This window comes from Dicentrarchus labrax, unplaced genomic scaffold (genome assembly GCF_905237075.1).
Source record: "Dicentrarchus labrax unplaced genomic scaffold, dlabrax2021, whole genome shotgun sequence".
In the NCBI taxonomy this organism is placed as follows: domain Eukaryota; kingdom Metazoa; phylum Chordata; class Actinopteri; family Moronidae; genus Dicentrarchus; species Dicentrarchus labrax.
Genome location: NW_026136710.1, coordinates 2,617,023 through 2,644,300, shown reverse-complemented (window position 1 = coordinate 2,644,300; position 27,278 = coordinate 2,617,023). Strand labels below are relative to the sequence as shown.

The window sequence follows — 27,278 nt, the reverse complement described above, 5'->3', positions numbered from 1 at the left end:
TCATTTTTAACAATCATATTCAGGCATAATTTCTTTTTTTTACATTTTCAGTGTTTTCTTCTCATTGTTCTATCAGCTCTTTGGTTGTTTGAACTTTTCTAACGCAGGACGAGGCTTTTTATCAGAGACTGAAGCTCTGTGAATGTTCAGCTCTGATAAGTTTACGTCTTCAATAAAAAATCTAACCTTTAAAAATAACAATTTAATTTAGTTTTCTACACAGAACTGAATGAAATGCAGAACCTCCCCCTCGTGAAGCTTCGGTGACCCCTGGTGGGACCACTGACTGGACCAGGGGTTGGGCAACCTGTGGCTCCGGAGCCACATGCAGCTCTCTAGCCCCTCTCCAGTGGGTCCCTGTGGTTTTGACAAGTAAATACATGGAAATTAGTAGTTAAAGTATTTAATATTTTCATTTATCATTGTTGTAGGTCTCAAGTGATTCTTACATGCTCCAGTAAAATGTGCGTCATACGTTACATCCTGACCTGGAACCTTTCCAATCCTCAGTGGTGATGGCTGCTAGTCTTCAGTCTCCCTAGATATAATATTATGTAATATATGTAATATTGTGTGCACAGATTTGTTTTCTTTCACCACCAACGCCGCTGGTTTGCTGGTATACTTGATAGTGCAGAGAAAAATTAGCATTATAAAGCTCAAATGAGTTTTGCAGCTCCAGAAGATTTTTATATTTAGCTTTTATTTTATAAGAGTTGCTGACACACCCACACTTACATTTCATAAATGTGTGTTTTTTAAACTAATCAGAATCAGAAATACTTTATTGACCCCGGGGGGAATGTGTTTGTTACAGTTGTTCCACTCACACAAAGTTAAAGAAATAGTACTTTTATACAATATCTAACACAATATACAGAATATAAATGAATGTATAGGTATATACATAAAGGAGCCTAAGAGATATAATACAATAATAAGAGTCTATATACTAAGTAAATGTAAATCTAAAGAGTTTTAAGATCAGATTCACTTTTATTGGCCAGGTATGTGTGCACATACAAGGAATCTGACTCAGGTTGTTTGTGATGTTGCAAAAGTTATAGATAACTACAAGTCTACTTTTCTTTCTTTTTTTCCTACTTTATTTTTAAGCTATTATTATTAGTTGTTATTTCATTCATTTTTCTTTTCTTAATCTGTATATACCTATATTAACACTTGTTTCCCCATGCCAATAAAGCCCTATTGGGTTTGACTTTACTTTGAATACTTTACGTGCAGTTTTTATTGATCATACATCATTATCCCTGAGTAAAGGACCTGAATCCGTCCTCCATGCAGTTACTCCTCCTGGGGACGCTCACTGACAGCCTGCTGCACTCAGCGACAAAAAAAAAAAAAAAAAAAAAAATCCTTTAATCGCTCCTAGTGGCGGCTCTCAGCGCGCATGCGTGAACATTTAACCCAGCAGGTAAACTCCACCATGGCGGCGAGAGGCCATGTGCAAGATCCCAACGACAGGAGACTCCGACCGATATACGGTAAGCTCTCAATGGGGGAAGCTGTGTATGTACGTTAGAGTGGAGGCAGGGCGAACATTATCAGGCTGTGTACCGGTGAGTGTGTGTAAGGTAGCGGCGGGGTGGTGGTGGTGGTGGGGGGGGGCGGCAGCAGCAGCAGCAGCGATGCGGCCCCACCAGCTCCAACCGCGGACTGTGCTGCCTGCAGCGCCCGATGACAGTGCACCTTCCCCGGGGGTCGGGACGCGGCTGCCACCGGTGGTCTCCGGTTGGAAACCCGTGTGTCCCCGCGTTAACATTAAAACGGGGGTGTTCGCTCACGGCGGTGTCACAACGCGGAGACGTTTCCTGTCGTCCGGTTGTTGTTTTTTGTTTTGTTTTTTGTCGGTGATTTTTTTTTCTGCTTTTCGGGCTAACGGTCGCTATTTGACAGCTAGTTAGCGAGCTAGCATGCTAACGTGTCAGCTAGCCAGTCTAGCAGCGACTGTTTGTGTTTAAAAATAAAATAAAAGTTGTTTATTTGTGCTGGTTGTTTGCTCTCGCGTTAACCAGTCTGAATATATATATAAATATATGCGCTGTCAATGGCTTTTTGTGTTATATTTAAAAAGCTAGCTGGCTGTTTCACGGTTAGCTCCCAGCTAGCATTAGGTTCATAGTAAGTGGAAGGACAATGCTTCATGCTAACTCCAGCTAGCCGGCTAGTTAGCATGGAGCTGTCAGAGCCGCTAAATAACGGAAATAATGGACATTCACAGGAGTCCCACCTGTTTACCTGTTGTTTTTATGCTTTGTTGTTATTTATTTTTTTATAATCCAAAATTACGTGTACTCCATTTCCAAACAGGACCACATTTTATTTATTTATTTTGGTTTTTAACGACGTAAACAGTCAAACAATACTCAACACAGCAGCACCAACAAACACAGGATGACATGAATACACTCATAGTACTTGAATGTTGTTAATAACTGAGGAATCCCACCTGTTTACCTGTTTGTTTTACACTTTAATCTGAGGTGTAGTGTTGTCTGGAGAAGCAGGTTTTACTCCCAAAGTCAAAAAGTCTCTCAGGATTTTCAAAATAAATCTCCTAACAGCAGGAGTCACAGCTTTATCTACACAATACACAACAAAACAGCACAAACAAACACTTCCACACCATCAGGATGAAGCGAATATACACTCAGGTACTGCGTTAGGCTGTTATCAGATCCAATATTGTCAATGACGTAGTGCAAAGTTCAGTCTATAGGAGGTCCGCTGTGTCTCAGACCTGCTATATCTTGTATTTTTCTATTCTTTCGTGCTGTTTGTATATATAAAAGCGTCTAGTTTGGTGTTGCAGTTGTTCCTTTCACTGTCCACGTTCGCTCCTATAACACACCGAGGAGGCAATAACTCTGAATCCTGTGCCATCAACATTGTTGTACCTGTTTTTGAATTGTGTTTAATATATTTAGGAGAACTCTTTACCCCTCAGCAAGGGTGTACAATGAAGCCTGTGTAATATTTTAAAGTGTCTTTATTCGTGTTACAGCTCAAAATAGGAGGTGTATTTGCTTTTTTGTATTTTGGGCACCAATAGAAAAAACTAGCTAAACTAAACTCTATAGGATTTTTAAGAAAGATAAAAGATAAAGATAAATTTTCTTTTAAGTGGAAGATAAAGATAAAGAAGATAAACTCCCTGTGTTACAAACTCTTACATGTATAGCTCGCTCAAAAATGGGCCGGCGGTGTTTGCACTTTGTTACTTAACGTCTGCAGCTTTACTTTTATTTAGTCGGGATCATTATGGAATTAATATTAGCCACAGAAGAGGTGCAGGTTGTGCAATCAATACCCGTTCACAGACGGGCGGGACAACTACATAATTCATAACGCTTAATGCATTCCTGCATTATGCATCCACTCCTAAAGATTGTGCCACTCCTTCTCCATCCTATTACTGAATGATACACATATGAGAGGGGGGTTTGGAAGTTGGTATAACCCAATGCTGACTGAAAAATAAAGTGCACTACACCACTAACTTTATTACTCTTCACTGTGTGCGTTGTATTGAGCGTAATGTAACCGTGTTTCGTGGACCTACAGTGAAATGAAGCTGTAGTGAAAACCATAAATAAGTAAACTAATCTCTCTTTCTGTGGCTGTCTTCTTCCTCCGCTGGCCGGAGCTTCAGGGCTGCTTTAGTGTGGCAGCGGAACATGAACTTGTGATAGGAAAGTGATATGTCAGTGTTCCTCACAGTTCAGTAGGCTTTCGTCAACTTTTTGGCTCTCGTGTGGCGACAGTTCGAACAGAGAGAATAGACATGACATAATCACAGTGCACTGTCTGGCACGGTTAATTTCGGCACCCAGCTGTCCCGAAGGGGCTGAGGTGTCTGTGTGTGCGACTGCAGTGCACATAGTTCAACACAATCACTCGGAAAGACGTGTATAGTATCGTTTTCTCAATTTATAGGTTAATCGTTTGGTCAAAAATATGCTTGAAACTAGCAAAGAAATGTCTGTTACCGGCTGTTTTGATCATTAAATTATTGTTTTGAGTCATTTTCCTAAAGAGAATATGTCGAAATTCTCTTATTTCAGCTCCTCAAATGTGAATATTTTCTGGTTTCTTTAGTCTTTTATGACTGTAAACTTAATATCTTTTGAGTTGTGGACAGAACAGACATATGAGGACGTCACATTGGACTTCAGGAGACAGTGATCAACATTTTCTCCATTTTATGATAAGTTAATGCTTTGAAATTGCTTGTTTCGTCGGACCAGCTGTCCAGTCTCACACGAAACAAAGAAAAGCTGGAACTATAAAATGTTGTTGCACTGACAGATTTATTATCAAAATACTTTCAGAAAAAGTTTCTGTTGTTCAACTTATCCATTAATTGACTAATTGTTTAAACTCCAGCAGTATTTAGTCACTATTTCCCATTGAATTCAAACTCTTAATAAGATGAATTCTAGTCTATTAAATACAACCACCATCATTAATGTTGTCTCTTGTGTTTCTTTCCCAGATTACCTTGATAATGGCAACAATAAAATGGCGATACAGCAGGCAGATAAACTGCTGAAGAAACATAAGGACCTGCACTGTGCCAAGGTGGGTAACTAAGGAACAATTCTCCCTGAAAATGTTTGTTTTCTACCCCAAAACTCGTTTCTTTTTTACAAGAAATAGCCTTTTTAAAAGTCTGCATCTCTCCATGTATTATTATGGGACACGTCAGCTGTTGGGTCACACACACACACACACACAACACACACACATTCCCAACACACCGGTAGGAGTGCAGCCGTTTGCTCAAGGACACTTTGACAGGTATGAACACATGCTGCTGCCTCAGGGGTCAAAGCTGAGACCACCCTGCTGTCACCAACACCTCACAACGTATTTAAATGTTTATTTATCCTCGGTAACCAGGTGAACCTCTGCAGGTTGCCCCGTGTTGTCAGATATTGCCATTCATGACCTAAAAGAAACAAACTGTTCGTCTACCATTCGTCACATGGACAGTTTAACCTGTATTGCTTTCACTGTCCTGACAATGAAGGTTTATTGAACAAGGTCTAGAAAGATATGGCTTTTTCTTTGTTGTCCTGAATTTATTGAGAGCCCTAGTTCAATGGTTTGCCCCATTTTTGACTGTATGACATGATAAATGTCTACTTGTGACCCCCTTTTGTTCAGGTTGCATATTTTGAGCTAGAGAGTTCTCCTCTCACAGTTTTTAAAGAATAATAATAAGTGAGTTTTTGTCATTTTGGGAGCAGTTTCAGCCGTCCTCACCCCCACAGGGTGTTTTAACCTCTTACTCGTTTCAATATATCCTACATTACCTGCAGATGTAATGAGATAACAGAGGCCATGAGGTTGTTATTCAACCCTCTTTGTAATATTAACGACTTTAATAGTCATAAGAAATGTGAAACAGAACCTGTCTTTACTTAGATTATTCTATTATAGCAAACCAAAAGCGTTATTAACTAATGAATTTGTTAAATTAATGTTACTCGGCGTCATAATCTACCAGTTCTACTGTGAGGACAGAGAACGTTGTGCAGTGGTGTATTTAATACAATTTAATTATCATTACCAAGGCAAATGTGGCAATTTATAGTGGTATTGATTTTTAGATGCAGCCCAACGTCAGACCACACAACCCACTGAGGGAAATTCTATAAAGTATTAAATGTGGGGATTTTTCATCCGTCTCATCCGTCTCTGGACTCGCAGGGAAAACCATTGATAATTTATAACGCTTTAAATAATTAGGTGGCAAGGAATAACCCGACTGTTACACAGAACCATATGGGTAGTGGTCGTTGGAAAGGGAGGAACTTTCATAAAGTACTCGGCAGGTGATTGGATGAACCGTCTGTCTGTCACAACTTCAACAAATCTCAATCTCACATATAACCAACATCTTTTCCACTTTCAGTGCCGTTCTTTACTATTGTAATGAATAAATACTCTCCAGTTCTGATATAACTAATGCTAACCTCTTTAACATTACAGCTACACACACAACCAGATTCACACTCAGATTTTGCTGCGATTACCTGAATATTTCCCTCCAGGCATCATCTTGTCAAACATCCTGCGTGAACTTGATTTCCTGCAGAGGTCAGGCTATCGACAACATCGTCTCACTCTGTTGTTTGTGTGCTGTAACTCTTTATTTTTGTCCCTCCTCCTCCCTTCAGGTCCTAAAGGCCATCGGCCTTCAGAGGACTGGGAAGCAAGATGAAGCTTTCACTTTGGCCCAGGAAGTCGCCACTCTAGAGCCCACGGATGACAACTCGTTACAAGCTCTGACTATACTGTACAGAGAGATGCATCGTCGTGAGTACACACACACACACACACAGAGAAGCTGGTAATAATACTAGAATGACTGCATGTTAGAAGTTGCGCCTGTCGTCCGCAGCGGAGTTGGTCACCAAGCTGTACGAAGCTGCGGTGAAGAAGGTTCCTCTCAGCGAGGAGTACCACTCTCACCTCTTCATGGCGTACGCTCGCGTGGGCGAGTACAAGAAGATGCAGCAGGTGAGAAAGCTCTCGTCCGCACTTGCATATAAACGTGCAAACACACGTGACTAACAGCTGTGGCTTTTGTGCTCCATTGGTAATTTAAAAAGATGGACACTTAATCAGAATAATGAAGAGGATGTTGACGACTGCATCTTCGCCCCTTTACAGGCAGGAATGGCCTTGTATAAAATCGTCCCCAAGAATCCGTATTACTTCTGGTCCGTCATGAGTCTGGTGATGCAGGTATGGGCCTTTTTTTTTTATCTGTTCATGTTCCTAAAATATTATTTTTCTGAAACTAACACACGATGCTGCGTTGGTTGCTGTTTAGGCCATCTCAGCACAAGATGAAAGACTGGCCCAAACCATGTTCCTGCCCCTGGCTGAACGCATGGTGGAGAAAATGGTCAAGGAGGAGAAGATTGAGGCAGAAGCTGAGGTGAGGAAGATGTCTATGTGACCTGAACAATTGCTGTTAGTTGAGTCATGATAATATATATTAAAACTTAGATTAAAATGTCTTGTGGTGCTTTCACACATAACTTGTTTGGTGTGGGTAAAACAGGTCCTGGTGCGTTCGTTTGGGACCATGCAATCAGACACATACGGGTTCGTTAGGGCTGCACAATTAATCTAAATATCATCAAAAGTACGTCAAAGAATTTTTTTTGATGAAGATAAAATTATAAAACAGCATTATGAGTTACAGTAGTGTTGAAGAGATTCCCTGACCTACAAATCCTGTTCTCCAGATGTAAGAAAACATGTTTGTTTGGTACAGAACCTTAAAAATTGGTTGGTAACCACAGGACTTTATGACAGCAGATATATTTTAGCATGATTTCAAAAGCTACACTACTAATGAGTCATTGGCCAACCATGTATGCACGTCAGTGCTGCTATTTCCCCTGATTAGTAAGTCAAAAGCTGTTGAAAGTGCTGTGCTCGTATCACTCTGTGTTCTTTCAGTTCATTAGGTCCTTTTAAAAAGAGCGTGACAGCCACAGTAATAAGCCCCGAATCATTACTGTACGAGACGCTTCCTTTTTGTCCTTTTTGTCAGATGTGTGAACAAATACACACTGAAATGGGGCTGTACATTTTGTTTAATTTTCCTCATTTTTGAAGTTAGTCAAGGTAAATTTAAAGGCTTTACAATCTGTACTGCATACAACACCCTCTGTCCTTAGACCCCATGATTCAGATAAGGAAAAAATAGCCCCCCAAAAAACCCTTTTAACAGAGGAAACCTAGTAGATACCTCAGGAGGAGCGACTGTATATAGAATAAATTATAAAACCAATACCGTATGGACAGTCCTGATGACAAAATTATACATTGTAAGCTTGTGAAAGTTAGGGAATGAACATATTGGCCCAAAGACAAACGTCTTTTTGAAGATATATAAAAGCCTTTCAGAATAATCCTGTTGGAGGTTTCTCTAAACTTCTGTTTGTTCAAAGAAAAGAGTCGTTAGCCTTGAAACCTGGTAAAAGTGAAAACATGAAATACTTCCCTTAAAGCATAATATAAATTCCTCTTTTGTGTTGCCTGTCAGTCACACATTCAAATTCTCTCCTGTTAAGCTGTTGAAGCAGTCAGAATGAGGGTTTTATGTCTTTTTGAGCCTGTGACAGCAGTAATTCTCGGTAATTGGTAGCTTGACAGATTATTCGGTCTGTGTCTGCAAATGTCTGATGCTTTCAATTTGTTTTAATTAATCAGGAATGTGTTTCTACCATGTCTCACAAGTAGCATGTCAGAACTTGGCTTTATAAACACTAACAGGGCTGATTAACTCACAATAAACAGACTTAAAGACGCTGACCAGCCTAGAACAGTCGTCTGTAGACCGCTGTTACACCCGCACACTCGTGATAGCTTCTTACATTCGGGTTGATACAGTAGGTCGAGTTTTATTTCTAACTACAAGACAAACAGATGTAACAGAGTTGCTGGCACTAATTAAATGGCTTTCTGGTGTTTTTATGTGTGTCTGTAGGTGCAGCTGTATTTTATGATCCTGGAGCGCCTGGGAAAGTGTGTGGAGGCTCTCGAAGTGATCAGGGGTCCACTTGGGGGTATGTATATGTGTGTTTTTCTCACTAAGAAAGGGTGTATTGGTGAATAACATGCCTCATTTTCACTGCCTGATCCAGCTCAAATCCTTTTGAACTGTTCTTACTTGGTTTTCCATTTGTTCAAGTAGTGGATGGTACCAGGTACTTTTTAAGCTTTACTTCAGGTTGTGGTTCTAAGATACTATAGTATACTATAGATACTGAAAGGTGGAGTGAAAACCCTGCAGACCCGTTTGACACAGGACATCCTGCATCCTCTTGTGTTTGCGTCGAGTTGGAGACGATGTCGTGGCAGTTTCACGTGGCGTTGCTATGAATATACTGTATCATATCAGTTTATTAATGAGGTCAAAGCACATTAATCAACGTCTCTGTAAATGTGCCTGTTGTTAGCCAGGAGGCTAATTTTAAACAGTTGTCCTTTTGCAACATGTTCTAAAATCTGTGAAGTGGCAGGTTAAGAAATACAAACAAGACAGGAAGACAGAGCACTGGTATGTGTATTGATTTCATTAATTGGATTAGTTTGTCTCCCTGATCAAAGACTATAGATGGAAATTACCTTGTAGCTAAATCTGGTAAACTAGATCTCTTTGTATGAGATTAATGTTTTTTCTACATGGTCCTAAACTAAATTAATAATATGTCTGTATCTTCCCACAGAGAAGCTGACCAGTGAGCTGCAGAGCAGAGAAAACAAGTGTATGATGCTCTACCAGAGACTACAACGCTGGCCGGAGTGTAACGCTCTGGCTCACAAGCTGCTTCTCAAAAAGTGAGTTTAGTCCTCAGACCGGATGTTCACGCCTGTCGTCTGTGATTGTGAGAATAAACCACAGACAAGCACGTAAGTTACAGACCTGTGTGTTTCTGTTTCCAGTCCTGACGATTGGCAGTTCTATCCCTCCTATTTCGACTCGCTCTTCCACCTCATCGATCAGTCGTGGAGCCCGCCGGAGGAAGGCGACCAGTGAGTACAGAGTTCAATATAAGCCAACAGGAACACACAGATTTTTACAGTTTAGTTATTGAAGAGCTCTGACCAATATATGTACTGAGCAGGACATTGTGCAGTTAGGAAATAAAGGTCAGTCTAGCTGTAACAGAGACGTTGTAATGAACCTGATGCACTTAAAGTCAGTGCTAGGCTTACCGGGAAATTATATGACTGTTTGTGAGCGAGGGCTGTCCTGAAGTGTCAAGAAAAACTTGAGGTCCTGGAAAAGGATTTCTTAAAAAGAGTGGGAAAAGGTGCCATCTTTAATGATTCAGTAAACTTACATATCACACAGTTTCCACACATCCTGGAAAACCTGGACATTTAGAGACTAGTTTTACATGAATTTTCTGTAAAATAAAACAAGTTCTACGTGATTTGGACTGTTACTTACAGGCTGTGGACAGATGAATGTAGTCAATTTGTCTGAAACCTGCAGCTTATATGACCATGTGTAAGTACATGCTGTTCTGTACTGTCAAGAAAAAGTCCTGGAAAATGACTTGTAGGTAGCCTTGAATCAGTGACTAAATGCTGCTGTAGAAACAAACAATGAGAGCGAGGGCACCGCTGAGACACGTCAGTGACAGAGAAACCTGATTCAATGTGCACACGTTTATTTTTAGTCTTTACCAGTTCTAGCCAGCTGTTTTCAGATGTTAATTGGGGGGATTTGTAATCCTGGAAGGGTCATAAACACTGATCCCAATTTATCTGCAGTAAGATCTAATATATCGGTCAGTACTCTAACTTAATCCCATGATGACGGCAGGCGAGGTCGCGCTGAATTATGACAAGTGACTTTATTTAAGGACAAACCCTTTCACCCATTCCTGCTCACAGCATTATGTTTGGATGACAAGGTGGCTAACTAACAGAGACCTCATCCTTCAACCAGACAGCCCGAGTTTAGAACACCTTGTGCCTGCAAGAGTCCGACCTGCTGAGTTGTCCTTGAATCTCTGTGAACTCCTTCAGTCCTGCTCTTCACTTTGGAGGGCAGCACATGGTGATACTATCCAGCACTGATCTATCTGTCTCTCTCTCTCTCTCTCTGCCTGTCTGTCTACAGCTGTTCGGAGGGTTCGGTACATCACACTGTGGCTGAAGTGGTGAGGTTTGTGGAAGACAGAATCAAAGGGGAGGACGGCAAAGACTCTCGTTCACTCAGAGGACCCTATTTAGCTCGGCTTGAATTAATCCACAGACTGAGGGAACGGGGCTGTCCTGAGGAAAAACTGCTAGGTAAAACACGGATTGTAAAAGCACTTTCTTTTGCCCTGTTTTACCCCCGCTTTAACATTTGTATGTGGCTTTGAACAGGTGAGCCTTTAGAACTAATGGTGCAGTTCTTTGCAAAGTTTGGAGACAAACCCTGCTGCATCACCGACCTAAAAATATACCTCCACCTGCTCGCTCCTGATCAACACGTTCAGGTGAGTTACAGCCCCTGTTGTTAAACTCTTGTGAAGTGAAGTGAAGGGCTGGGCTGTGAGACGCCTTTTCTCTCCTCGACTCTTCAGTTCACTAACCGTCTGAGTGAAGCGGTTCCACTGGGGGAGCTGGGAGAGGAGGGATTCGCTTTTCCAGAGGACACCAAAGCGCTACAGAGGCATTTGTGTGTGTGTCAGCTGAGTCGAGCGCTCGGGCTGCATCACTCCCTCGACGCGGACGGAAAACTGCGGCTTATTGCGGAGCTCAAAGCTCACTATCGCCATGGACTCAAGTTTGGTAAGAACACTTCTTTATTCTTATACTTTATGGCATTAACATTTGTTCAGGATAATCAGATTGTACACAGAGCAAAGAGACATAAAAACTTGTAGATGCAGCATGTTTCATGCTCAGTGGCCAGAAAATTGGAAGCCCCGCATCATCATCATTTTTCTACCAAATAATCCCAGAAACTAAAAGTCTTTTTAATTAAAACAATTACAAAAAACAACAGTGGCATTTAGCCTTCAAGTAATAGGTAAAAAGAACAACTCAACATATTTTTTTTTTTTATGCCTTGACAAACTGGCACAATGTTTCTTTTTGGGAAAGAAAGAATTCCATGTATTGCACTTAATGCCGAATCTACAAGAAGTCCCAAATAATTAAGAATGTGTTGCAGACGTTGTTTTGCAAAGTTTATAAAGAATCTCTTAACTCAACTACTCACAAAATTGCACAATTTTTAAAGGGAGGCTGGTAGAAGAAGTAGTATTAGTACAATTTGACCTGTTTATCGTCAATAAAATGTCGTGTAAATGGTAAAATCTGTTGGAAGAGTGTTTAAACACTAGCTGCTAAATGTTGGCAGGTAAGACTCACTTTACATACGGTTTAACCACCGGTACAACGACAAACTGACACAAACCGAAGGAAGAACTTCAAGTATTGCACTTAATGCCAAATTTACAAGAAGGCACTGACTTAATGACTTGCCGTATCCATTTCACAAAGTTTATAGAGTTTCTCCTCACTCAACAACTCTAAAAATTGCACAATGTTTTTTTAAGAGAGTCTGGGGATATTGCAGTTACTAGTTCAATAGTGAAATCAGTGGAAACAGTGTGTTCACAAACATCTGCTGCTTATCTTGGCAGGTTAGATAGCCCTAACACGTCGTTTGCATCACAATGAGCCAAATGGAAATCAGACAGCGTGTTTTTCTGTGTAGTTGCAGGATGTCAGTTGAGTAGGCGGTCCTTCGGCGTGCCCCAGGACGCGTTCATATTCACACTGATGAGACACAAGAATGTGGTCACATGTGGATCTCAGTGTGTAATAGATGCGTCTGGGCTGCATTCATACCTGTACATAGAGCTGTCCTATCCTCTTGTGATCGGATCACCCAAACTGCATGTTATTGCCAGGTGTTGGTCTGCAGCCTGTGCTTTATCCATGCATGACGGGTTCATTACCTCACACTGCTGATGCCGCACCATAAATCTCCCATTGTGGTCGCTTTGTCCACTGCTTTCAGTGTATGGAAGTATGGTAGTCCACCATGGAGCACAGAGGTATTTGCAGGGTTGTGTGCAAACCAACTGGTCATTATATACGATAACTATTCACCTGCCATTTCCCATCAGAAGCTTATCAACTCATCATAAGGTTTCCAATAAGCCATCCTCAGTAAGCCGTTCACATGCAAAGCAAATTGAAGTATTGTTCATGTGCATGTACTTGTTTATGTAGCGACACATTTGCATATGGAAAGGACAAAGCAGGGGTTCAGCCTTCCTGGTCACTGAGCATATGGCAGCATTAGCAAGATTTTTAAAACCTTGTTCCAAACACCAGTTTTAATGCAGGTCGGCTGGCAGCTCGAGGAGGTGTGTCTGTGTGTGTCTGTGTGTGTCTGTGTGTGTCTGTGTGTGTCTGTGGGTGTCTGTGGGTGTCTGTCTGTGTATGGGGATGAAATCTGTTTTCAGTTAGTCACATTTTGAGGATTTAACCTCTGATCTGGGACTAAAAAGCTATTCTCTCCCCCTCCCACACACACACACACACACACACACACACACACACACACACACACACACACACAAGGTTAGCAATTTGTTGTAGAGTTAAGACTTGGTTTGTGGTTAAGATTAGGGTCCAGCATTAATGAATGTGACAGAAAGACAGATTCAGGCTGCTAACATGGAGACCAGCTGTCTGGATTTTAAAGGCATACTATGCAGGATTTTCCTAAAGATCTCATACATACATAATCCTTGAGATCAGCACTAGAAGTGTGTGGCAGTGTGTATCTGCAGAGGCTCTGCCTTCTTATTTTGTTGTGTTTGGGACATTTTTTGGGCGTGCAGAGGTTTCTGTAAAAACCCAGCGACGAGGTTACATCTCCGTCTCCGTCTGTCTCTGCTCGCTGTCTGTCTGTTGGATGTATAACCTGGCTGCAGTGTGTCAGTGTCTTGTTTTGGGGGCGGACAGGATGAAGCTACTTCTTCATCTGCATTCACACAAAAATCCACAAATATGGCTTCTTCCTGCAGGGTTGTTCGGAGGTGTGGCCCCGTGTTTATTTGTGCTGTGGAACGTAACCGCTGTGAAACAGTCAGAGAATGACGTTTTATTTCTCTGATTCACTGCTTTGTTCTCCCTCCCCCTCATTCATTCTCTATGTAGCTCGACCAAAGGTGCTCTCTCTGGCTCACTTGAGCCGGGGAGGAGGGGCCAACTTCGAACGGTGCGTTTACAAGCAGCAGCGGACAAATCCTGCATAGTATGTCTTTAATGAGTATAACACAAGTGTATTTTTAGTTTTAAGGTGTAAATGATTAGAATCATACTTCGATATGAGTTGGATACAGACGTGTCTGTAGCAGCAAGCTTTGAAAACATTTAAGTTGTCACTGAATGCTTTTATTTGAATCTTTTTGCTAATTTTATAATGTTTCATGTAGGCAAAGTTCTTGTACTTGTTTTGTGTTGAGGGACAATTGAACAGTGACCTTTTGGCTTATTTTGTTAGAAATAAAAACCGCCTGTCACAATAACTACTTTTGTTGGACGATATATTCTCTATAAACAATATTATTGTCATTTTAAGACCATTTTATGCTGCTAATATAATAAGTATAATAATGCAAGTCCACCCTTTCAAAGAGCAATTAACTTGTAGGTATTAAGAAAATTCAGACATTAGAATTGTAAGGTAAAAAGTATTAAAATATCCTTGACAAATAAAACATAAAGACATAAATAAAATTAACTCTGTTAACAAAAATTATTCCTTAACAGACAATATAAGTGAAGGAAAAACTTTAGTATTCTGGGTTAATGTTGACTAAAATGTTCTTAGACAATAAGTTGATATTGTGACAGCCTATAATTACACATCATATATATTGTACTTTACCGTATTATCACAGGGTTTATTACTCAGTAAGGTTTGTTATTGTCTTGGTGTTAAACTTGAGTATCGTATTAGCGCCGCTATAAGAACAGTACGGTTGTATTACTGCTGCCTTCCTGTGAACATTTACTGTATATTAGTTGTGACTGGTTGATCTCTGTGTTTAACAGGGAAGAACGCTCTGAAGACGGAGCTGCAGTTCTCCGATATGTATTGTCTCATGGTAGCTCACGTATACGTCGACTTATGGACGGAGACTGGTGAGTTTCCTTTCTCTTATTCCACATCCGTCTCTTGTTTCCGTGTCTCTAAACGTGTCGTCGCTGTGTGTGTGTTGTAGGGGATGAGAACATGGTGTGGCAGGGTTTGGGCGTCCTCCAGGAGGGTCTGTCTCATAGTCCCTCCAACGCCCAGTTCAAGCTGCTGCTGCTGCTCCTCTACTGTCACCTGGGAGCCTTTGAGCCGGTAGTGGACCTTTACTCCAGCCTGGACGCCAAACACGTGCAGCACGACACCATAGGGTCAGTCCATGAACACAGAGACACTTTTAATGACATCTGTGTTGTGTTGAATGTTACTTTACAACAATCAGCTGCAGAGATTATAAGACATATTATAGTTTTCTTTCTCTTGTTCAAATCTTACATGTTGTGTGTTTTTGTATTTGTTGGGGTCCTTAAAGGGGTTCCAGGGGTTTTAATCTCACTATAATTTAATTAACTAACAGTTTCAGCCCAGTGAAAGAATATATAAGAATGACTAATGTGTTTCACACTCAAACAATTAAACTATTATGTGTAAACTCTATGTGAATAAACATATAATATACATGCAAAGTAAGTAAGTACTGTCAGTGATTTAAAAAAAAAAAATACACATACAATTAGTCAATGAAGTGGTGAAATGATTTATTTCTCTGCCACCCAGGGCTGGAAAATGTACTATAACAAAGAACATCCAGTATCTCTTTAACAATCCATCTGTAGTGTTCGTTAAATAAATAAGGAGAGCAGTAATAAATAAACAAGCAAACGCATAATTAAAGTTTGGTTTCTTACTACTGAAACTGTCAGTTGTGACAATTGTGTTTCTATGTTTTATAATAAGTTACCACAACTGTTCAAGCTCTGTCAAAGAATGATTTAAAAACTGATGAATACTGTTTTTACTCCTGAGTCTTAAAGTAGAACCAAATTTGTGTTAAACTGGGAGTTATTGACCAGCTAAGACTGATTTCCTTCTCAGAGACACTTAATAGATACAAGCCCAGACCAGTTTATAATCATTAAAAATGCTTTTTCCTTTTTACACTTGCAGCTTTCTGTTAACGCGTTACGCTGAGTCACTGGGTCAGTTTGCTGCAGCCTCCCAGTCCTGTAATTTCTCCCTCAGGTTTTTCCACTCTAACCAGAAAGATGTAAGTCAATCCCACTTTGTGATTTAATTTCTGACACATTAAACACTCTTGAAGCCAGATTCACACGTTCTTACGTTACCTTGTGCGGCTCATTCCTTTAATCAATCTCTTCCTTCCCTCTTTTCTCCTCCCACCAGACCTCAGAGTATATCATCCAGGCGTATAAGTATGGAGCGTTTGAGAAAATCCCAGAGTTCATTGCTCTCAGGAACAGGTTGAACCAATCGCTGCACTTTGCCCAGGTCCGCACTGAGCGGATGCTGCTGGACCTGTTCCTCGAGGCCGATATGTGAGAAAAATCCTCAAAACATAAAGCTGAACTGTATCGACTTGTGTTGTTGGAGTTGAATTCTTCATTTAGATTTCGTCTTTTTCTCATTTTGTCTTCCAGTGTGTTGAGTCTGGAGGAGAGTGTCAAGGCCATGTCTTTGTCTGCAGAGGAGGATGACATCCCCTGGGATAATATGAGGGACAACCGAGACCTTACAGTTTTTACCAGCTGGGACCCTAAAGACAGGTGTGGGATTATTTTAGGTCAACAAAACCTAAAATACATTTTAATCTAGTTTTTGACAATAAAATTGAAGCTTTTTAACTTGCCATCTTTGCTGTTACCATGGTTACAGGTGTTGTTCTGTGTCTCTGTTGCTAGGATAGCGAGAAAAAGGCCACTGTTAACCTGTTTATACCAGACTGTAAAGTCTTATTCACATATAGTGGAATAATAAAAGCTCAGCAATTTCTGCTTCCCCACCCCCAAAAAGTAGGAAAAGAAAGTATAAACTTTCTTACTGTTCCTGATCCGTTCTGAGTTACCAGGCTCCAGGTTACAATATGAACTAACAGTAGTTATTATCACTATACAGACTTCATACTGAATCTGAAGGCTGATATTTCTTTCAGTTTGCTCTCAGTATTATCAGAGTTGTTTTTTTATCATTACATTTAGAAACACTCGCAGCACAAGCAGCATCCTTCTGCCACTGACTACACTCACAAAACTGCTATAACGTTGGATAACATTTATTCTGTTAGCAGGCGTATAGGTGAAGCTTTGAAGATGGTTGACAGCATACGTTTCTCCTGCTGATAATTAACATAAGAGACAGCTGATTAATTGTGTAATTTCAGTGAGACTGAATGAATTTAATCCATTAATCTGTTATTTTGGTAATGTTGGCTCACTGGTAACACAAGCTTACATCAGTGACAGATGTAATGTTATTGTAATACAGGATTCAGCTCTTTAGTTCAGGTCGAGCAGCTAAATCAACTTCTGAAGAGGAGATATGAACGTATTTATTTTATTGTACCTAATGAATTGTAATTTCATTCGTATTTTTTCTTGCTCTTTTTTGTTTTTATCTGAACGCGTTGACAATCATCGTTTCTGACATTCATGCCGTTAAAGAATAAAGTCTGATCATTGAATATGAATATATTTATAATATTCATATGTTCACTGTTCCATCTGCCATATTATTATTTTTAGTTTTCAGTTGGTGCCTTTTTATTTAGTTTCAGTCTGACTTTCATTGTGGAATAAAAGGCAGTGAATAATCTTTCCTCTTCCTCTCACAGAGAGCTGACTGACGAGCACCGGCGTCGATCTCTTGACGAAGAGGCCGTCTGGCTGAGAATACGCTCTCTAACTCTTCGCCTCCTCGCCTCTTTGGCCGGGTTGGGACACACACCCTCCCAGCAAAACTCTGTGATGGCCAACGAGAATGGGATCGGAGACAAGACCTCGATCCTCAGCAGCCTGCTCTCGCAACTCAACCAGACTCTGCAAACCGCCGCGCAGATAGCAGAAAAACGTGTACAGGTACGTAGGGGCGTGGAGTTGTTTAAAAAAACACATCAGGCACACGTCAAAGGTTAAAAAATAACTGTGCCACATACATTTCCTCTGGCCTGGCTCTCATCTGTAATCCTAAATAACTCTTATCTACTCCTGGAAGAAAGCTTCTCCAATCTACTGCTGGTCAGACTTTAGTCGCCTGTGTCTGACGCATATTAATGAGGAATGAACCAGCAGAACAACTACTGGCTGCCAAGACATTTGTGAGCCTACTTCCTCTTCCCATTGCCGCTCAGCATAGACTCAGGAAGGAGGTTCAGCTGCATGAATGGTCTCATGTAAAATGGACGCCCAAAGAAGTTAGACTGGAGACTTCCAGACTCTAGTTTGAGGGAGATAACTAAGCAAAAGAAAAAAGACGACAGGATTGTTCATAAATGAAATATCTTCCTCAGGTTACAGAGAATATGGGATTGCAAGAATATAAACAGCCAAACTTTCTCCTAATTAGGGGCAAATTTTCATTCCAAACTTCAGTGTGTTCGTTTAACTCCATAAAAATCACGTTGAATGATAAGTTTCAAATAAAAATCTCAGCATAATCACCCAGTTTTTAACCCTTACAGTCCTGCTCAGGGCTTCATTTTAATTGTTTGGTTAAGTGTTGTGTATGTGGGAAACCTGCCAACTGGGCTGCAAAAATAGGACAGATACTTACCAAAAAGCAATAACTAGGAAATGACTGAGTAAAGAGTCTCCAACAGTGAATGGATAAAAATAGTTCAGGAAATGTATGTGGTTGTCTTTATCTTCGAGAAAAGCCCCTAAAAAATGTGAAAAATAGTGTAAAACCTATTTGAATCTAAAGTGATTGTGTTACTTTATAATCTTTAGCGCCCTCTGCAGTACATTAGAACGACTCAATGATAGAGCTGTGTGGGGTTTGTTGCTGTGATGGCTCTCTGTGTCGTTCCCTGCAGTATCCATTCTTGGGACCACCCTCCACCCGCCTGGCCCCAGCTCTATCCAGCGGGAGCTGTCAGTGCCAGGCCGCAGCCCTACAGCTGTCTGTCCACCTACAGGAGCTGGAGACTGTCGGACTCGGTGAGGAGGAGGGGCGGCGGCGACGACGTGAAGCTAACTTTTTAATTAACGCTTTTATTAATGCTTACCGCTCCGGTCTCTTCTTCCTCTCTTTAGACGAGTCGTCGGAGCTTCAAACCCAGATCTGTAACGGTTTCAAATCATTAGTAGTTCAGCTTCAAGGTGAGTTAGCAGCTGGATTCTAACAGTGAACTGCTCTCCTCCTCTGTGTTCGCTCTGCTTCATGTTTCCTCTTCCTCTCCACAGACATACTGAATAAATGCAAAGGGGATTTATTGGAAATGAAAGAGGGCAAATTAAAAACCTGGCCCTACCTTTTAGAAACCCTAATCTTCTTTGTTGAGGTGAGACTGCTTCCACACACACACACACACACACACACACACACACACACTCTCTCTCTCTCTCTGATGTGTTTAAGTTGTAACCCGTTAATGTTGTTCTGCAGACGGTGTGCATAGTCTTGTGGATGGCTAGTCACTGTGCCAAGATCCTCCGACCACTCAAGACTAGTCTACAGAAGAAAAAGAAGAAGAAAAAGGATACAAACACAGCCCTGGTACGGTTTGAATCCTCTCACACATCCAGTATACGTAGTTCAGTCTGAGCTGAGCAGCACGTTTTAATGGGAACCCTCCGCTGATGGTTTGTGTCTCCTGCAGCCAGCGGTGGTTTGTGGGTTCCAGGAGCTGACGGGGGGCTTGCAGGACCTGCTCACCCAGGCTTTGGACCACATAAAGGGGCAGGAGACTGGCGTGACGGCCCTTAAACTGGCCAGTTTAAGCTTGGAAGGATACCCACAGGTTAGTTTCTCTTTTCCCTTCCTCCCTTCAAATCACCAAAAGTACACAGAGTAGAATATAAATCTTCTGTCCATCTTTGATTTTTTTGGCCAATTAACTTTATTTACACTTTGATTTAGGGATGTCCCAAACTAATATTAAATATCTTCCAATACAGACTCCCAAACTGATACTTAATCAAATAACTTAATAATAGTAATGGTGTGCAGTGTGTACTTGAAGTACGTTATAGTTGTTAAATGAAATCCAGTGTATATGCTTGCCAGTTGAACAGCTCTGCACTGAAGCTGTTCCTTAATGTTTCTTGTCGCTGTCTGGAGGGAGTTTCTCTCTCCAGCTGATGTGCAGCTACACCAGAATTTGGTGTGATATCGATTATCTGACTGTGAGATTCCCTCTTTGCTCTGTTTCAGGATGAAGCTTCGTTTATGAAGTCTGCTATGGACAAGGTGCAGAGCAGTTACCTGCGCTCACTACAGGAGGTGGGAGATCTGCTCAAGAAGAGAGCGGAAACTATAAAGAACCTCAAGATCTGAACACCATCACACGCCCCAAATAAAGACGACTATACCCCCCCACACACACACACACCCATCAGCCCCCCCAAACGCCACCGTCTGTCAGCCCACCAGCTAACCCACGAGTCCCCACTGTCCCCCGCTGCTCCGACAAACCCCCCCCCCCGAGCGCACCGCCGTTACTGACGACCTCCCTTCCTCCTGCGTCTCTCTCACCCAGTGTTTGTGAGCTCTCAAGTCTGGAATTTTTTCTTTTCACTTTTCTTTTTCACTTTTCAACACACACCTCTGGGACATTTGCAACTCTTATTATAATAATAATAATTATAGCACACAAGCTTGTAAAGTAAAACTCATGAATTTATACAGCAGCTATAAGTGGAAACAAGGAGAGGGGGAAAAAAAAAACACATACAAATGCTCATTTAAATATAAAATTAGGTAAAAATGAATAAGCAGTTTTAGATGAATCTAATAAATTATTGTATATAGTAAAGAGCAACTACCACAACAATATAAGACAATAAACCACTATTCTGTTCAGTTATGTTTCCTCTTTATTCCTCAGTTTGTTTTTCTGGTCAACACACACACACACACACACACTGGGACTGTTAACACTAAGGAGGAAAGCTCTTTCAATGTGCTGCTTTTCCAGCTGTTTCTCTCCGTCGAGAGAGAAACGAGCACAACCTTTTTGCATTGAACTGACGCACTCTGTGGAAACATGGACTCCTGCAGACTGAAGTTTCTCCTTCATTCTCTAGTCTTCTCCTCTTTTCTTTTTTCTTTTTGCTTTGTGTATCTCGTGTGTCGCTTTGGTACTGAAAGTGGACCCACCTCCTGTAGTTGCAGTATTATAAAGAGCAGCGGTGGGATGAGTTAAATAACCAGGACTCTTCTTTTTTTTTTTTTTTTTTTAAATATGAATTATCTGCCGCTATTCTTTATTTTCTTTTCCTTTTTTTAAATTACTACTAGTAGAAGTGGTGCTTGTAAACATGTCTATTAATGTGGAATCGGGTTGTTCCAGCACACGTATATAAAAACATTTTAAAAATCAGGCATGGATCAAATAATCAGAATCCTTTAAGGCTGAACTGATTGTAATTATTTAAGTGCGAATATCTTTAAAATGGATGTTCACCAAAAGCAACTCCAATCACCCACGATGCTCCTGGCACTGCAGGCTCGGAAAGACTTTCTAGCAGCCTTAAAATCATAACTTTTTTCATGGATAATCATGTCTGTAGGTGGCGAAATGACACTTTACAGGAGCTAGGACGCGTCTTCTGGTTCAATCTAGAGCAGAACATTGAGAGGATTTTGTTTACTTTGACCCAGATCTGATTGTACAGGCAGTTATTTTCAGCCAAGAAGCAGCTCTGTAGAATATATTCATGGTCTGGGGGGGTTGGCGAACCCAGACAGGTTTGTGTTTCACAGACAAACATTGGACCTAATTGTAAATAAAATAAAAAGTTGAGGCAGCCTTTACAGAAAGTACGGTGTGAACGGACATTAGTGTGTTTTTAAAAAGCAGCTGCAGTAGATATTATGAGATTTGTCCTGTGTTCATGTTTTTGTCATTCCCGCTTTATCCCCCCCTTTTCAAAGCCCCGCCCACCCCCAGAAACATCTAATGAACCAAAACAATTTCATCAGCTTCAGCATCTCCTCAGTTTGTGACAAAAAGAGCATCTTCTATAATAACAACCAATGAGGAACTGACCCAGAGAGACGAGCGTACAGTGACATAGTTTACACAGATCACCACGCAGCACTGATGGACGACTGCTGGCACTGCAGGTAGTGTGCAGTTGGATTATTTTTGTTTTTTTCTTTTACTATTTTATTAAGAATTTGGCAGAGCAATGTGAAAATGTGAGTGAACGGCGAGTCCTGTTAGTCTTGTATACAATCGCACACACTTACTGCTAATAAATGCCTTTTTTTTCCTGAAGACTCGAGCCCGTCTGTTTGAATGGATCCGCGGCCGGAGAGAGAGAAGATGTTTGTGATCTGACTACGTGTTGTTGTTGTTGTTGTCGATGTTGTTGTTGTTATTGTTGAGGTTCAGAATAATGGTTGACAATCTGGAGTGTCATCTCACCACCTTCTTTTGTTAGAAAATGGAAAACAGAAACACTGGAATGTCAAAAGCTTTTTTTAAATAAAAAAAAAGTAAATGTGAGAATTTGGTTTGTGAAATGTTTTGATTTGTTTGTTTTTTCAGGTTGTCGAGTCGGAGTCTCAAACGCACCAAACAAACTGTGTATATGAAGGGTTAATTTATAATAATATGAAACAACTAGAAAATAAATGAAATAATCTAATATTTATATCTAATATAATTATATTATATTTGGAGGGCTGGAAATAGTCCCTGGGGCAGCAGTTTGAGACCCCTGTTGTTGAGCTTCTTTCAGTTCATAGACAGAAAATTAATCTTCAGCTACATCAATAATTCATGAATTGTTTCAGTCCAACATTGACTGCAGCTGCTCCGATGTGAGGATTTGTTGTTCTTTTGTCGTATGTGATATATTCACTGAGCTTTAGCTGTTGGGTCAAACACAGTAATTTGAAGAAGGCGTCGTGTGCTGAAAAGCTGTGGGAAGTTTTCACTGTTTTCTTTCATTTTATTCACAAAAACGGTTGATAACGAGACAATAATTGTTGATTTCAGCCACAGAAAGTTATGTTCTTAATCATTTAGTTTCTCTAGTGTGAGGAACAGAACATATTTTGTCAGTTGGTTCTGATGTTGCTGTTGACGGACTCCCAGTTATACAGAAGTGAATTAATTTATTTAAGTTTTGTTGAAATTTCGCCTTTCGCTGAATTTATAGCACTAAAATAGGGCTGCACGATATGATTGAAAACAATCATATTGGAATGATTTTGACAGATATTGTGATTACGATATGATTCACGATTATTGGGAGTGATCAGTTTTGCATCACAATTTAAATTTTCACATAAATACAACATAAAAAGACACATTAGATATTAATGAATCTCGTATTAACATCTTAAAAGCTTAAATATGTGATTTATTTGTTTGGGTCTGTACCAAACAAACACGTTCTCTTAACATCTGGAGAAGATCTGTAGGCCAGGACTTCTCTACAGAACCACAGTCCTTCATTAAAATGTTTTTTAAATTATCTACTGCACATTTCAGGGAATTAAAAAAAAAACATAAATTCATATTGATAATTTCCAAAGTAGAATATGTTGATGCTATAAATTCTGTTTAATTTAAATTCAATTTCAACAATTCAGTTGCTTAAGTTTAAAATTCTTTTGGCCTTTCTTTGCTTCCATACATTTATCTGACCAACAACTAAATAACAATGTACTTTAATTTATAGGTAAATGTATGTCCTTAATACGAGAAACCTATTATTATTATTATTATTATTATTATTAATAGTATTATTATTATTATTATTAGTAGTAGTAGTATTAGTATTATCATTATTATTAGCAGTATTATTATTATTATTAGTAGTAGTAGTATCATTATTATTATAGTAGTAGTAGTAGTAGTAGTAGTTAGTATTATCATTATTATTAGTATTATTATTAGCAGTATTATTATTATTATTATCATTATTATTATTATTATTATTATTATTAATTTGTTGATTTTAAATGTATTTTCTAATAATTAAACGGGTGCAGTACACACTGAGTGCCTGTAGGCGGCAGCAACACACCGGAAGGTTAATAACCGCTGCTTTCATTCCGCCCACGAAGAAGAGCAACAAGCTAGAAACAGCTGTGAGCAGGTAGCGAAGGTAGCCAGCTAGCTCGTAGCCTCCCACAGAAACAGTGCATTAACTCTCAAAACACAAATATAATGTTTGTGTTTGTGTTTGTGGTCGGCGGTGTGTACGACTGACACACTGCCGCCACCGAACCGGGACTGTTTGCTCTCACTGCCTCTAACGGCTACCCGTAGTCAGCCGATAGCCGATTAGCCTGCTAGCTGGACGTGCTAGCTGTCACACCGGGTTGTTTGTTTGTTTGTTTGTTTGTTTGTTTTTGTTTGTTCTGTGTACACATGAGTGTGTCTCTGGTCGTTATCCGTCTGGAATTAGCCGACCAGTCTCCGTGTCCTCGGGGTTTCCAGTATTCAGCGGGTGAGTTTAATAAACAACCCCCCCGATTGATTGACTTATTGATTATTGATTATTGATTATTGATTATTATTGACTGACAGCAGCTGTGGGGAATGTGTGTCCCTGATGTTGAGACACTCTTCGGCTCACACACAATTCAATTACAACATTACAAAGTTAATGTAACAGCAGGAAAATAAAGACATTTATTTTATTTTATATTTTGTTCTTACAATCTGTTACTGCCTTTATATTTATAAATATATATATATATGTTGTTGTTTACAGATGTATTCTGGTTCTTTTCAATCTGCTGTGTGAATAAACTTGATTTGATTTTAATTTAATAACTTAAAATAAAGTAGAAACATAAGTGAGGAGCTTTTGAAGGTGTGTAATCGATTATTATATCATGATATTCGGTTTTATGATCAGATTGTTTGTGTTGTTGGATGTTAAAGCGACTGTAAGTAAATGTTTTTAAACTTAAATATGTGTGTTCCTTTATAATGTCACAGTTTTCCTAAAATTACAATATTTTAAATTATAACTCCTGTGTTACAATACGACTTTATTTAAGTGTTTCCTTCTCCTAGGGTTATTTTTAATTGTGAGTCGTCATTAAATTGGTTGAAATCTGCGATTACAGAGTTTAATTTGTTAAAATAAACCACAAACAGTGACCACATGTTCTTTTGGTTTCAGTTTCCAGTTTGTTGTCGGTGAGATTTTACCTGGTTGGATCTTCTTTCTCTCTCTGACAGTTATAACAGAGATATTCTGCCCACTCATGATCTCTCTTTAGGTTCAGATAACATTCGGATCGACTTTTACTTTCTTCTTTCCAGTGTTCCATATATGTCTCTTTACATTGCTTTACAACGTGTTTTACTCTGACTGCTGTCTGAGAGGGGCACTGGGATTAACTGACACATGTGCCCTGTCTCTGCAGAAGGCATGTCAGATGAGGAACTACAGGAGAAAGCTCTGTGTGTAGCCAAACACACTCTGAGTGGGAAGACGGATCTGGAGAGAGCGGCTGTACTGCACCAGCACATCGGTAGCAGAGCAATGGGGGACATGGTTATAGAAACCTTTGAGCCCAGCCCAGGTAAGGACACACGCAGGTCGCAGGAGCTGGAAGGGATCGATCGTGTGGCACTTTGAGACGTTATCAGATTATAGTCTGTCTGAACCCTTCGAACTCAGTCCAGCCGTGTCTACACTGCAACGTGCTTATTGTGACGTCTTTATCTTTAAATGATTTATATCCCTGAAGTCTGTACAACCTGGGCTAAAAGGTTATATAAGCAATAAACCATAATAACTAAAGAAAGCATTGAAATAGAGTCATAAATAAAAAAAGAAACTACAACAATTGGACCTGTTTTTTCATCAGATTTTATTAAATAAAAACAGAAAACATAGTTTTTCACGTGGTGTAACGTAGTGACGTCACCCAGAACGCACAGCGTGAAGGTGTTAGCCGCCTGCTGTTAGAGGGTTAACGGATGAGGCTGTCAGTGCTTCATGTACGACTCGGTGTCAACAAAATCTCATGAAAAGACAAAAAACCAAGAATGAATCTGTCCTACTAACTGCTATTATCTATGCATATAAAGCCTATATTATATATATATCTCAGCCTTTGTTGAATCAAGATCTAATTTTCAAGAGAGACCTGAATACACACGTATAAAAACATCAACAAACATTTTAAAATGTACAGTATCGATCTTGATAATTACAACAGAGCCATAATAGTAACAGTGTTACTATGAAAATAATAATAATAACGAGGAATAATAATAGTAATGTGATATAATAGGAACAGTCGCAGCTAAAATCAATCAGAGTTTTGATTTAAATTTCTGACCCACTGGAACTAAAGTCGTTAAATAAACGGTACAAATAATCTGACAGCCATCTTTCCCAGATGAGCGTTACTTCCAGGAACCGGCAGCAGTCGACAGTCTCGTGGGTGGCGTCGAATGTGGGGGCAGTTTTTGCCCTTTTTATAAATGCAGAAGAATAAATGTTGGCGTCTTCTAAATGCAGAGAGGAGGCAACACACTTTTATATACAAAATACAGAGATGAGTGCCGTAGCTTCGTCCTCTGTGTAATAGAGCTCAGTTTTTATTCAAAAACTATTAAAAGCACGCCACTGAGCCACCCTGTAGTTTACTTTGTTTGCACTTTACCTCATTTTTTATTGTGTGATCTGTCTGGTTTAAATGAGTTGCTGCTTTGATGGAAGTTTCAAATGAATTCTTACATGACTTTGTTCGTAAATATTTCATGAGCATGGGTTTGGATCTGAGAGCCACAGACTGGCAGGAAGTGTTGAGAGACGAACCGTCACGTTGTTGGTTTGAGTCTTTTCATAGGTTTTATAGACCCTCAAATACAGACCATCACTTTAAACACACTGAACTGCTGTTTGCACTGTGACTGCAGATAAAGGAGGAGGTGAAGACCCCGGTGGTGAACCTCAGGCTGCAGGGACGGAGGCAGACAGTCAGGAGGGCACCGAGGGAACCGAGGGCTCACAGGACGGCAGCGAGGCGACCGGCGCTGCCCCCGACTCCCCCTCCAAGCAGCTGCCCGACCAGATCTCCTTCTTCAGCGGGAACCCCTCAGTGGAGATCATCCACGGTATCATGCACCTCTACAAGACCAAGTGAGTCACAGGGGAAGATCTGTATCCATTAGCTTCAGCGGCGACCTGCAGCTTTATTACGGGTCGTGTGTTTTCTGTCTCGCTGCAGTAAAATGACGTCGCTGACTGAAGACGTGAGGCGCAGCGCGATGGTGTGCATCCTCACCGTCCCCGCGACCATGACCAGCCATGACCTCATGAAGCTTCTGGCACCTTTCAATGATGTCATGGAGCACATGAAGATCATACGGGACTCCACCCCGAACCAGTACATGGTTCTGATCAAGTTCTGCACACAGGTAAGACCTCGCTGTGGTTTTTTTAATCGCCATCTGGCTGCTTAATAGCATCACATTCAAAGGATATTTTCTCTGATACAG

General features: G+C 40.3%; 2 protein-coding genes across 4 annotated transcripts in view; both read left to right on the top strand.

Annotated features, from left to right (window-relative positions):
• Window positions 1-1,380: 1,380 nt before the first annotated feature.
• Window positions 1,381-20,650, top strand: naa25 (N-alpha-acetyltransferase 25, NatB auxiliary subunit). Of its 2 annotated transcripts, XM_051411796.1 has the most exons (24): window positions 1,381-1,505; window positions 4,517-4,602; window positions 6,207-6,345; window positions 6,431-6,549; window positions 6,703-6,777; window positions 6,866-6,973; window positions 8,537-8,615; window positions 9,279-9,390; window positions 9,496-9,585; window positions 10,685-10,857; window positions 10,936-11,048; window positions 11,136-11,343; window positions 14,635-14,724; window positions 14,805-14,985; window positions 15,782-15,881; window positions 16,019-16,170; window positions 16,273-16,398; window positions 17,463-17,706; window positions 18,663-18,786; window positions 18,883-18,948; window positions 19,033-19,130; window positions 19,235-19,345; window positions 19,449-19,589; window positions 20,003-20,650. In XM_051411796.1, exons 1-24 carry the CDS (start codon window positions 1,412-1,414, stop codon window positions 20,123-20,125), a joined length of 2,952 nt encoding a protein of 983 aa, XP_051267756.1. In that variant the 5' UTR covers window positions 1,381-1,411; the 3' UTR covers window positions 20,126-20,650. The 2 variants fall into 2 exon arrangements, with proteins under 2 accessions (XP_051267756.1, XP_051267757.1); XM_051411797.1 differs by lacking the exons at window positions 1,381-1,505; window positions 4,517-4,602; window positions 6,207-6,345 and having other exon boundaries at window positions 6,642-6,777.
• Window positions 20,651-23,862: 3,212 nt separating this feature from the next.
• The window catches only part of brap (BRCA1 associated protein), a 13,940-nt gene continuing 10,524 nt past the window's right edge, over window positions 23,863-27,278 (top strand). Inside the window, exons 1-4 of one of the 2 annotated variants that reach the window (XM_051411804.1) lie at window positions 23,863-24,258; window positions 25,193-25,348; window positions 26,697-26,919; window positions 27,008-27,197. In XM_051411804.1, the coding sequence (XP_051267764.1) occupies window positions 24,180-24,258; window positions 25,193-25,348; window positions 26,697-26,919; window positions 27,008-27,197 (648 nt within the window). In that variant the 5' untranslated portion in view covers window positions 23,863-24,179. Of the gene's footprint in view, window positions 24,259-25,189; window positions 25,349-26,696; window positions 26,920-27,007; window positions 27,198-27,278 lie in introns of both variants that reach the window. The other variant, XM_051411803.1, reaches the window with a different exon arrangement.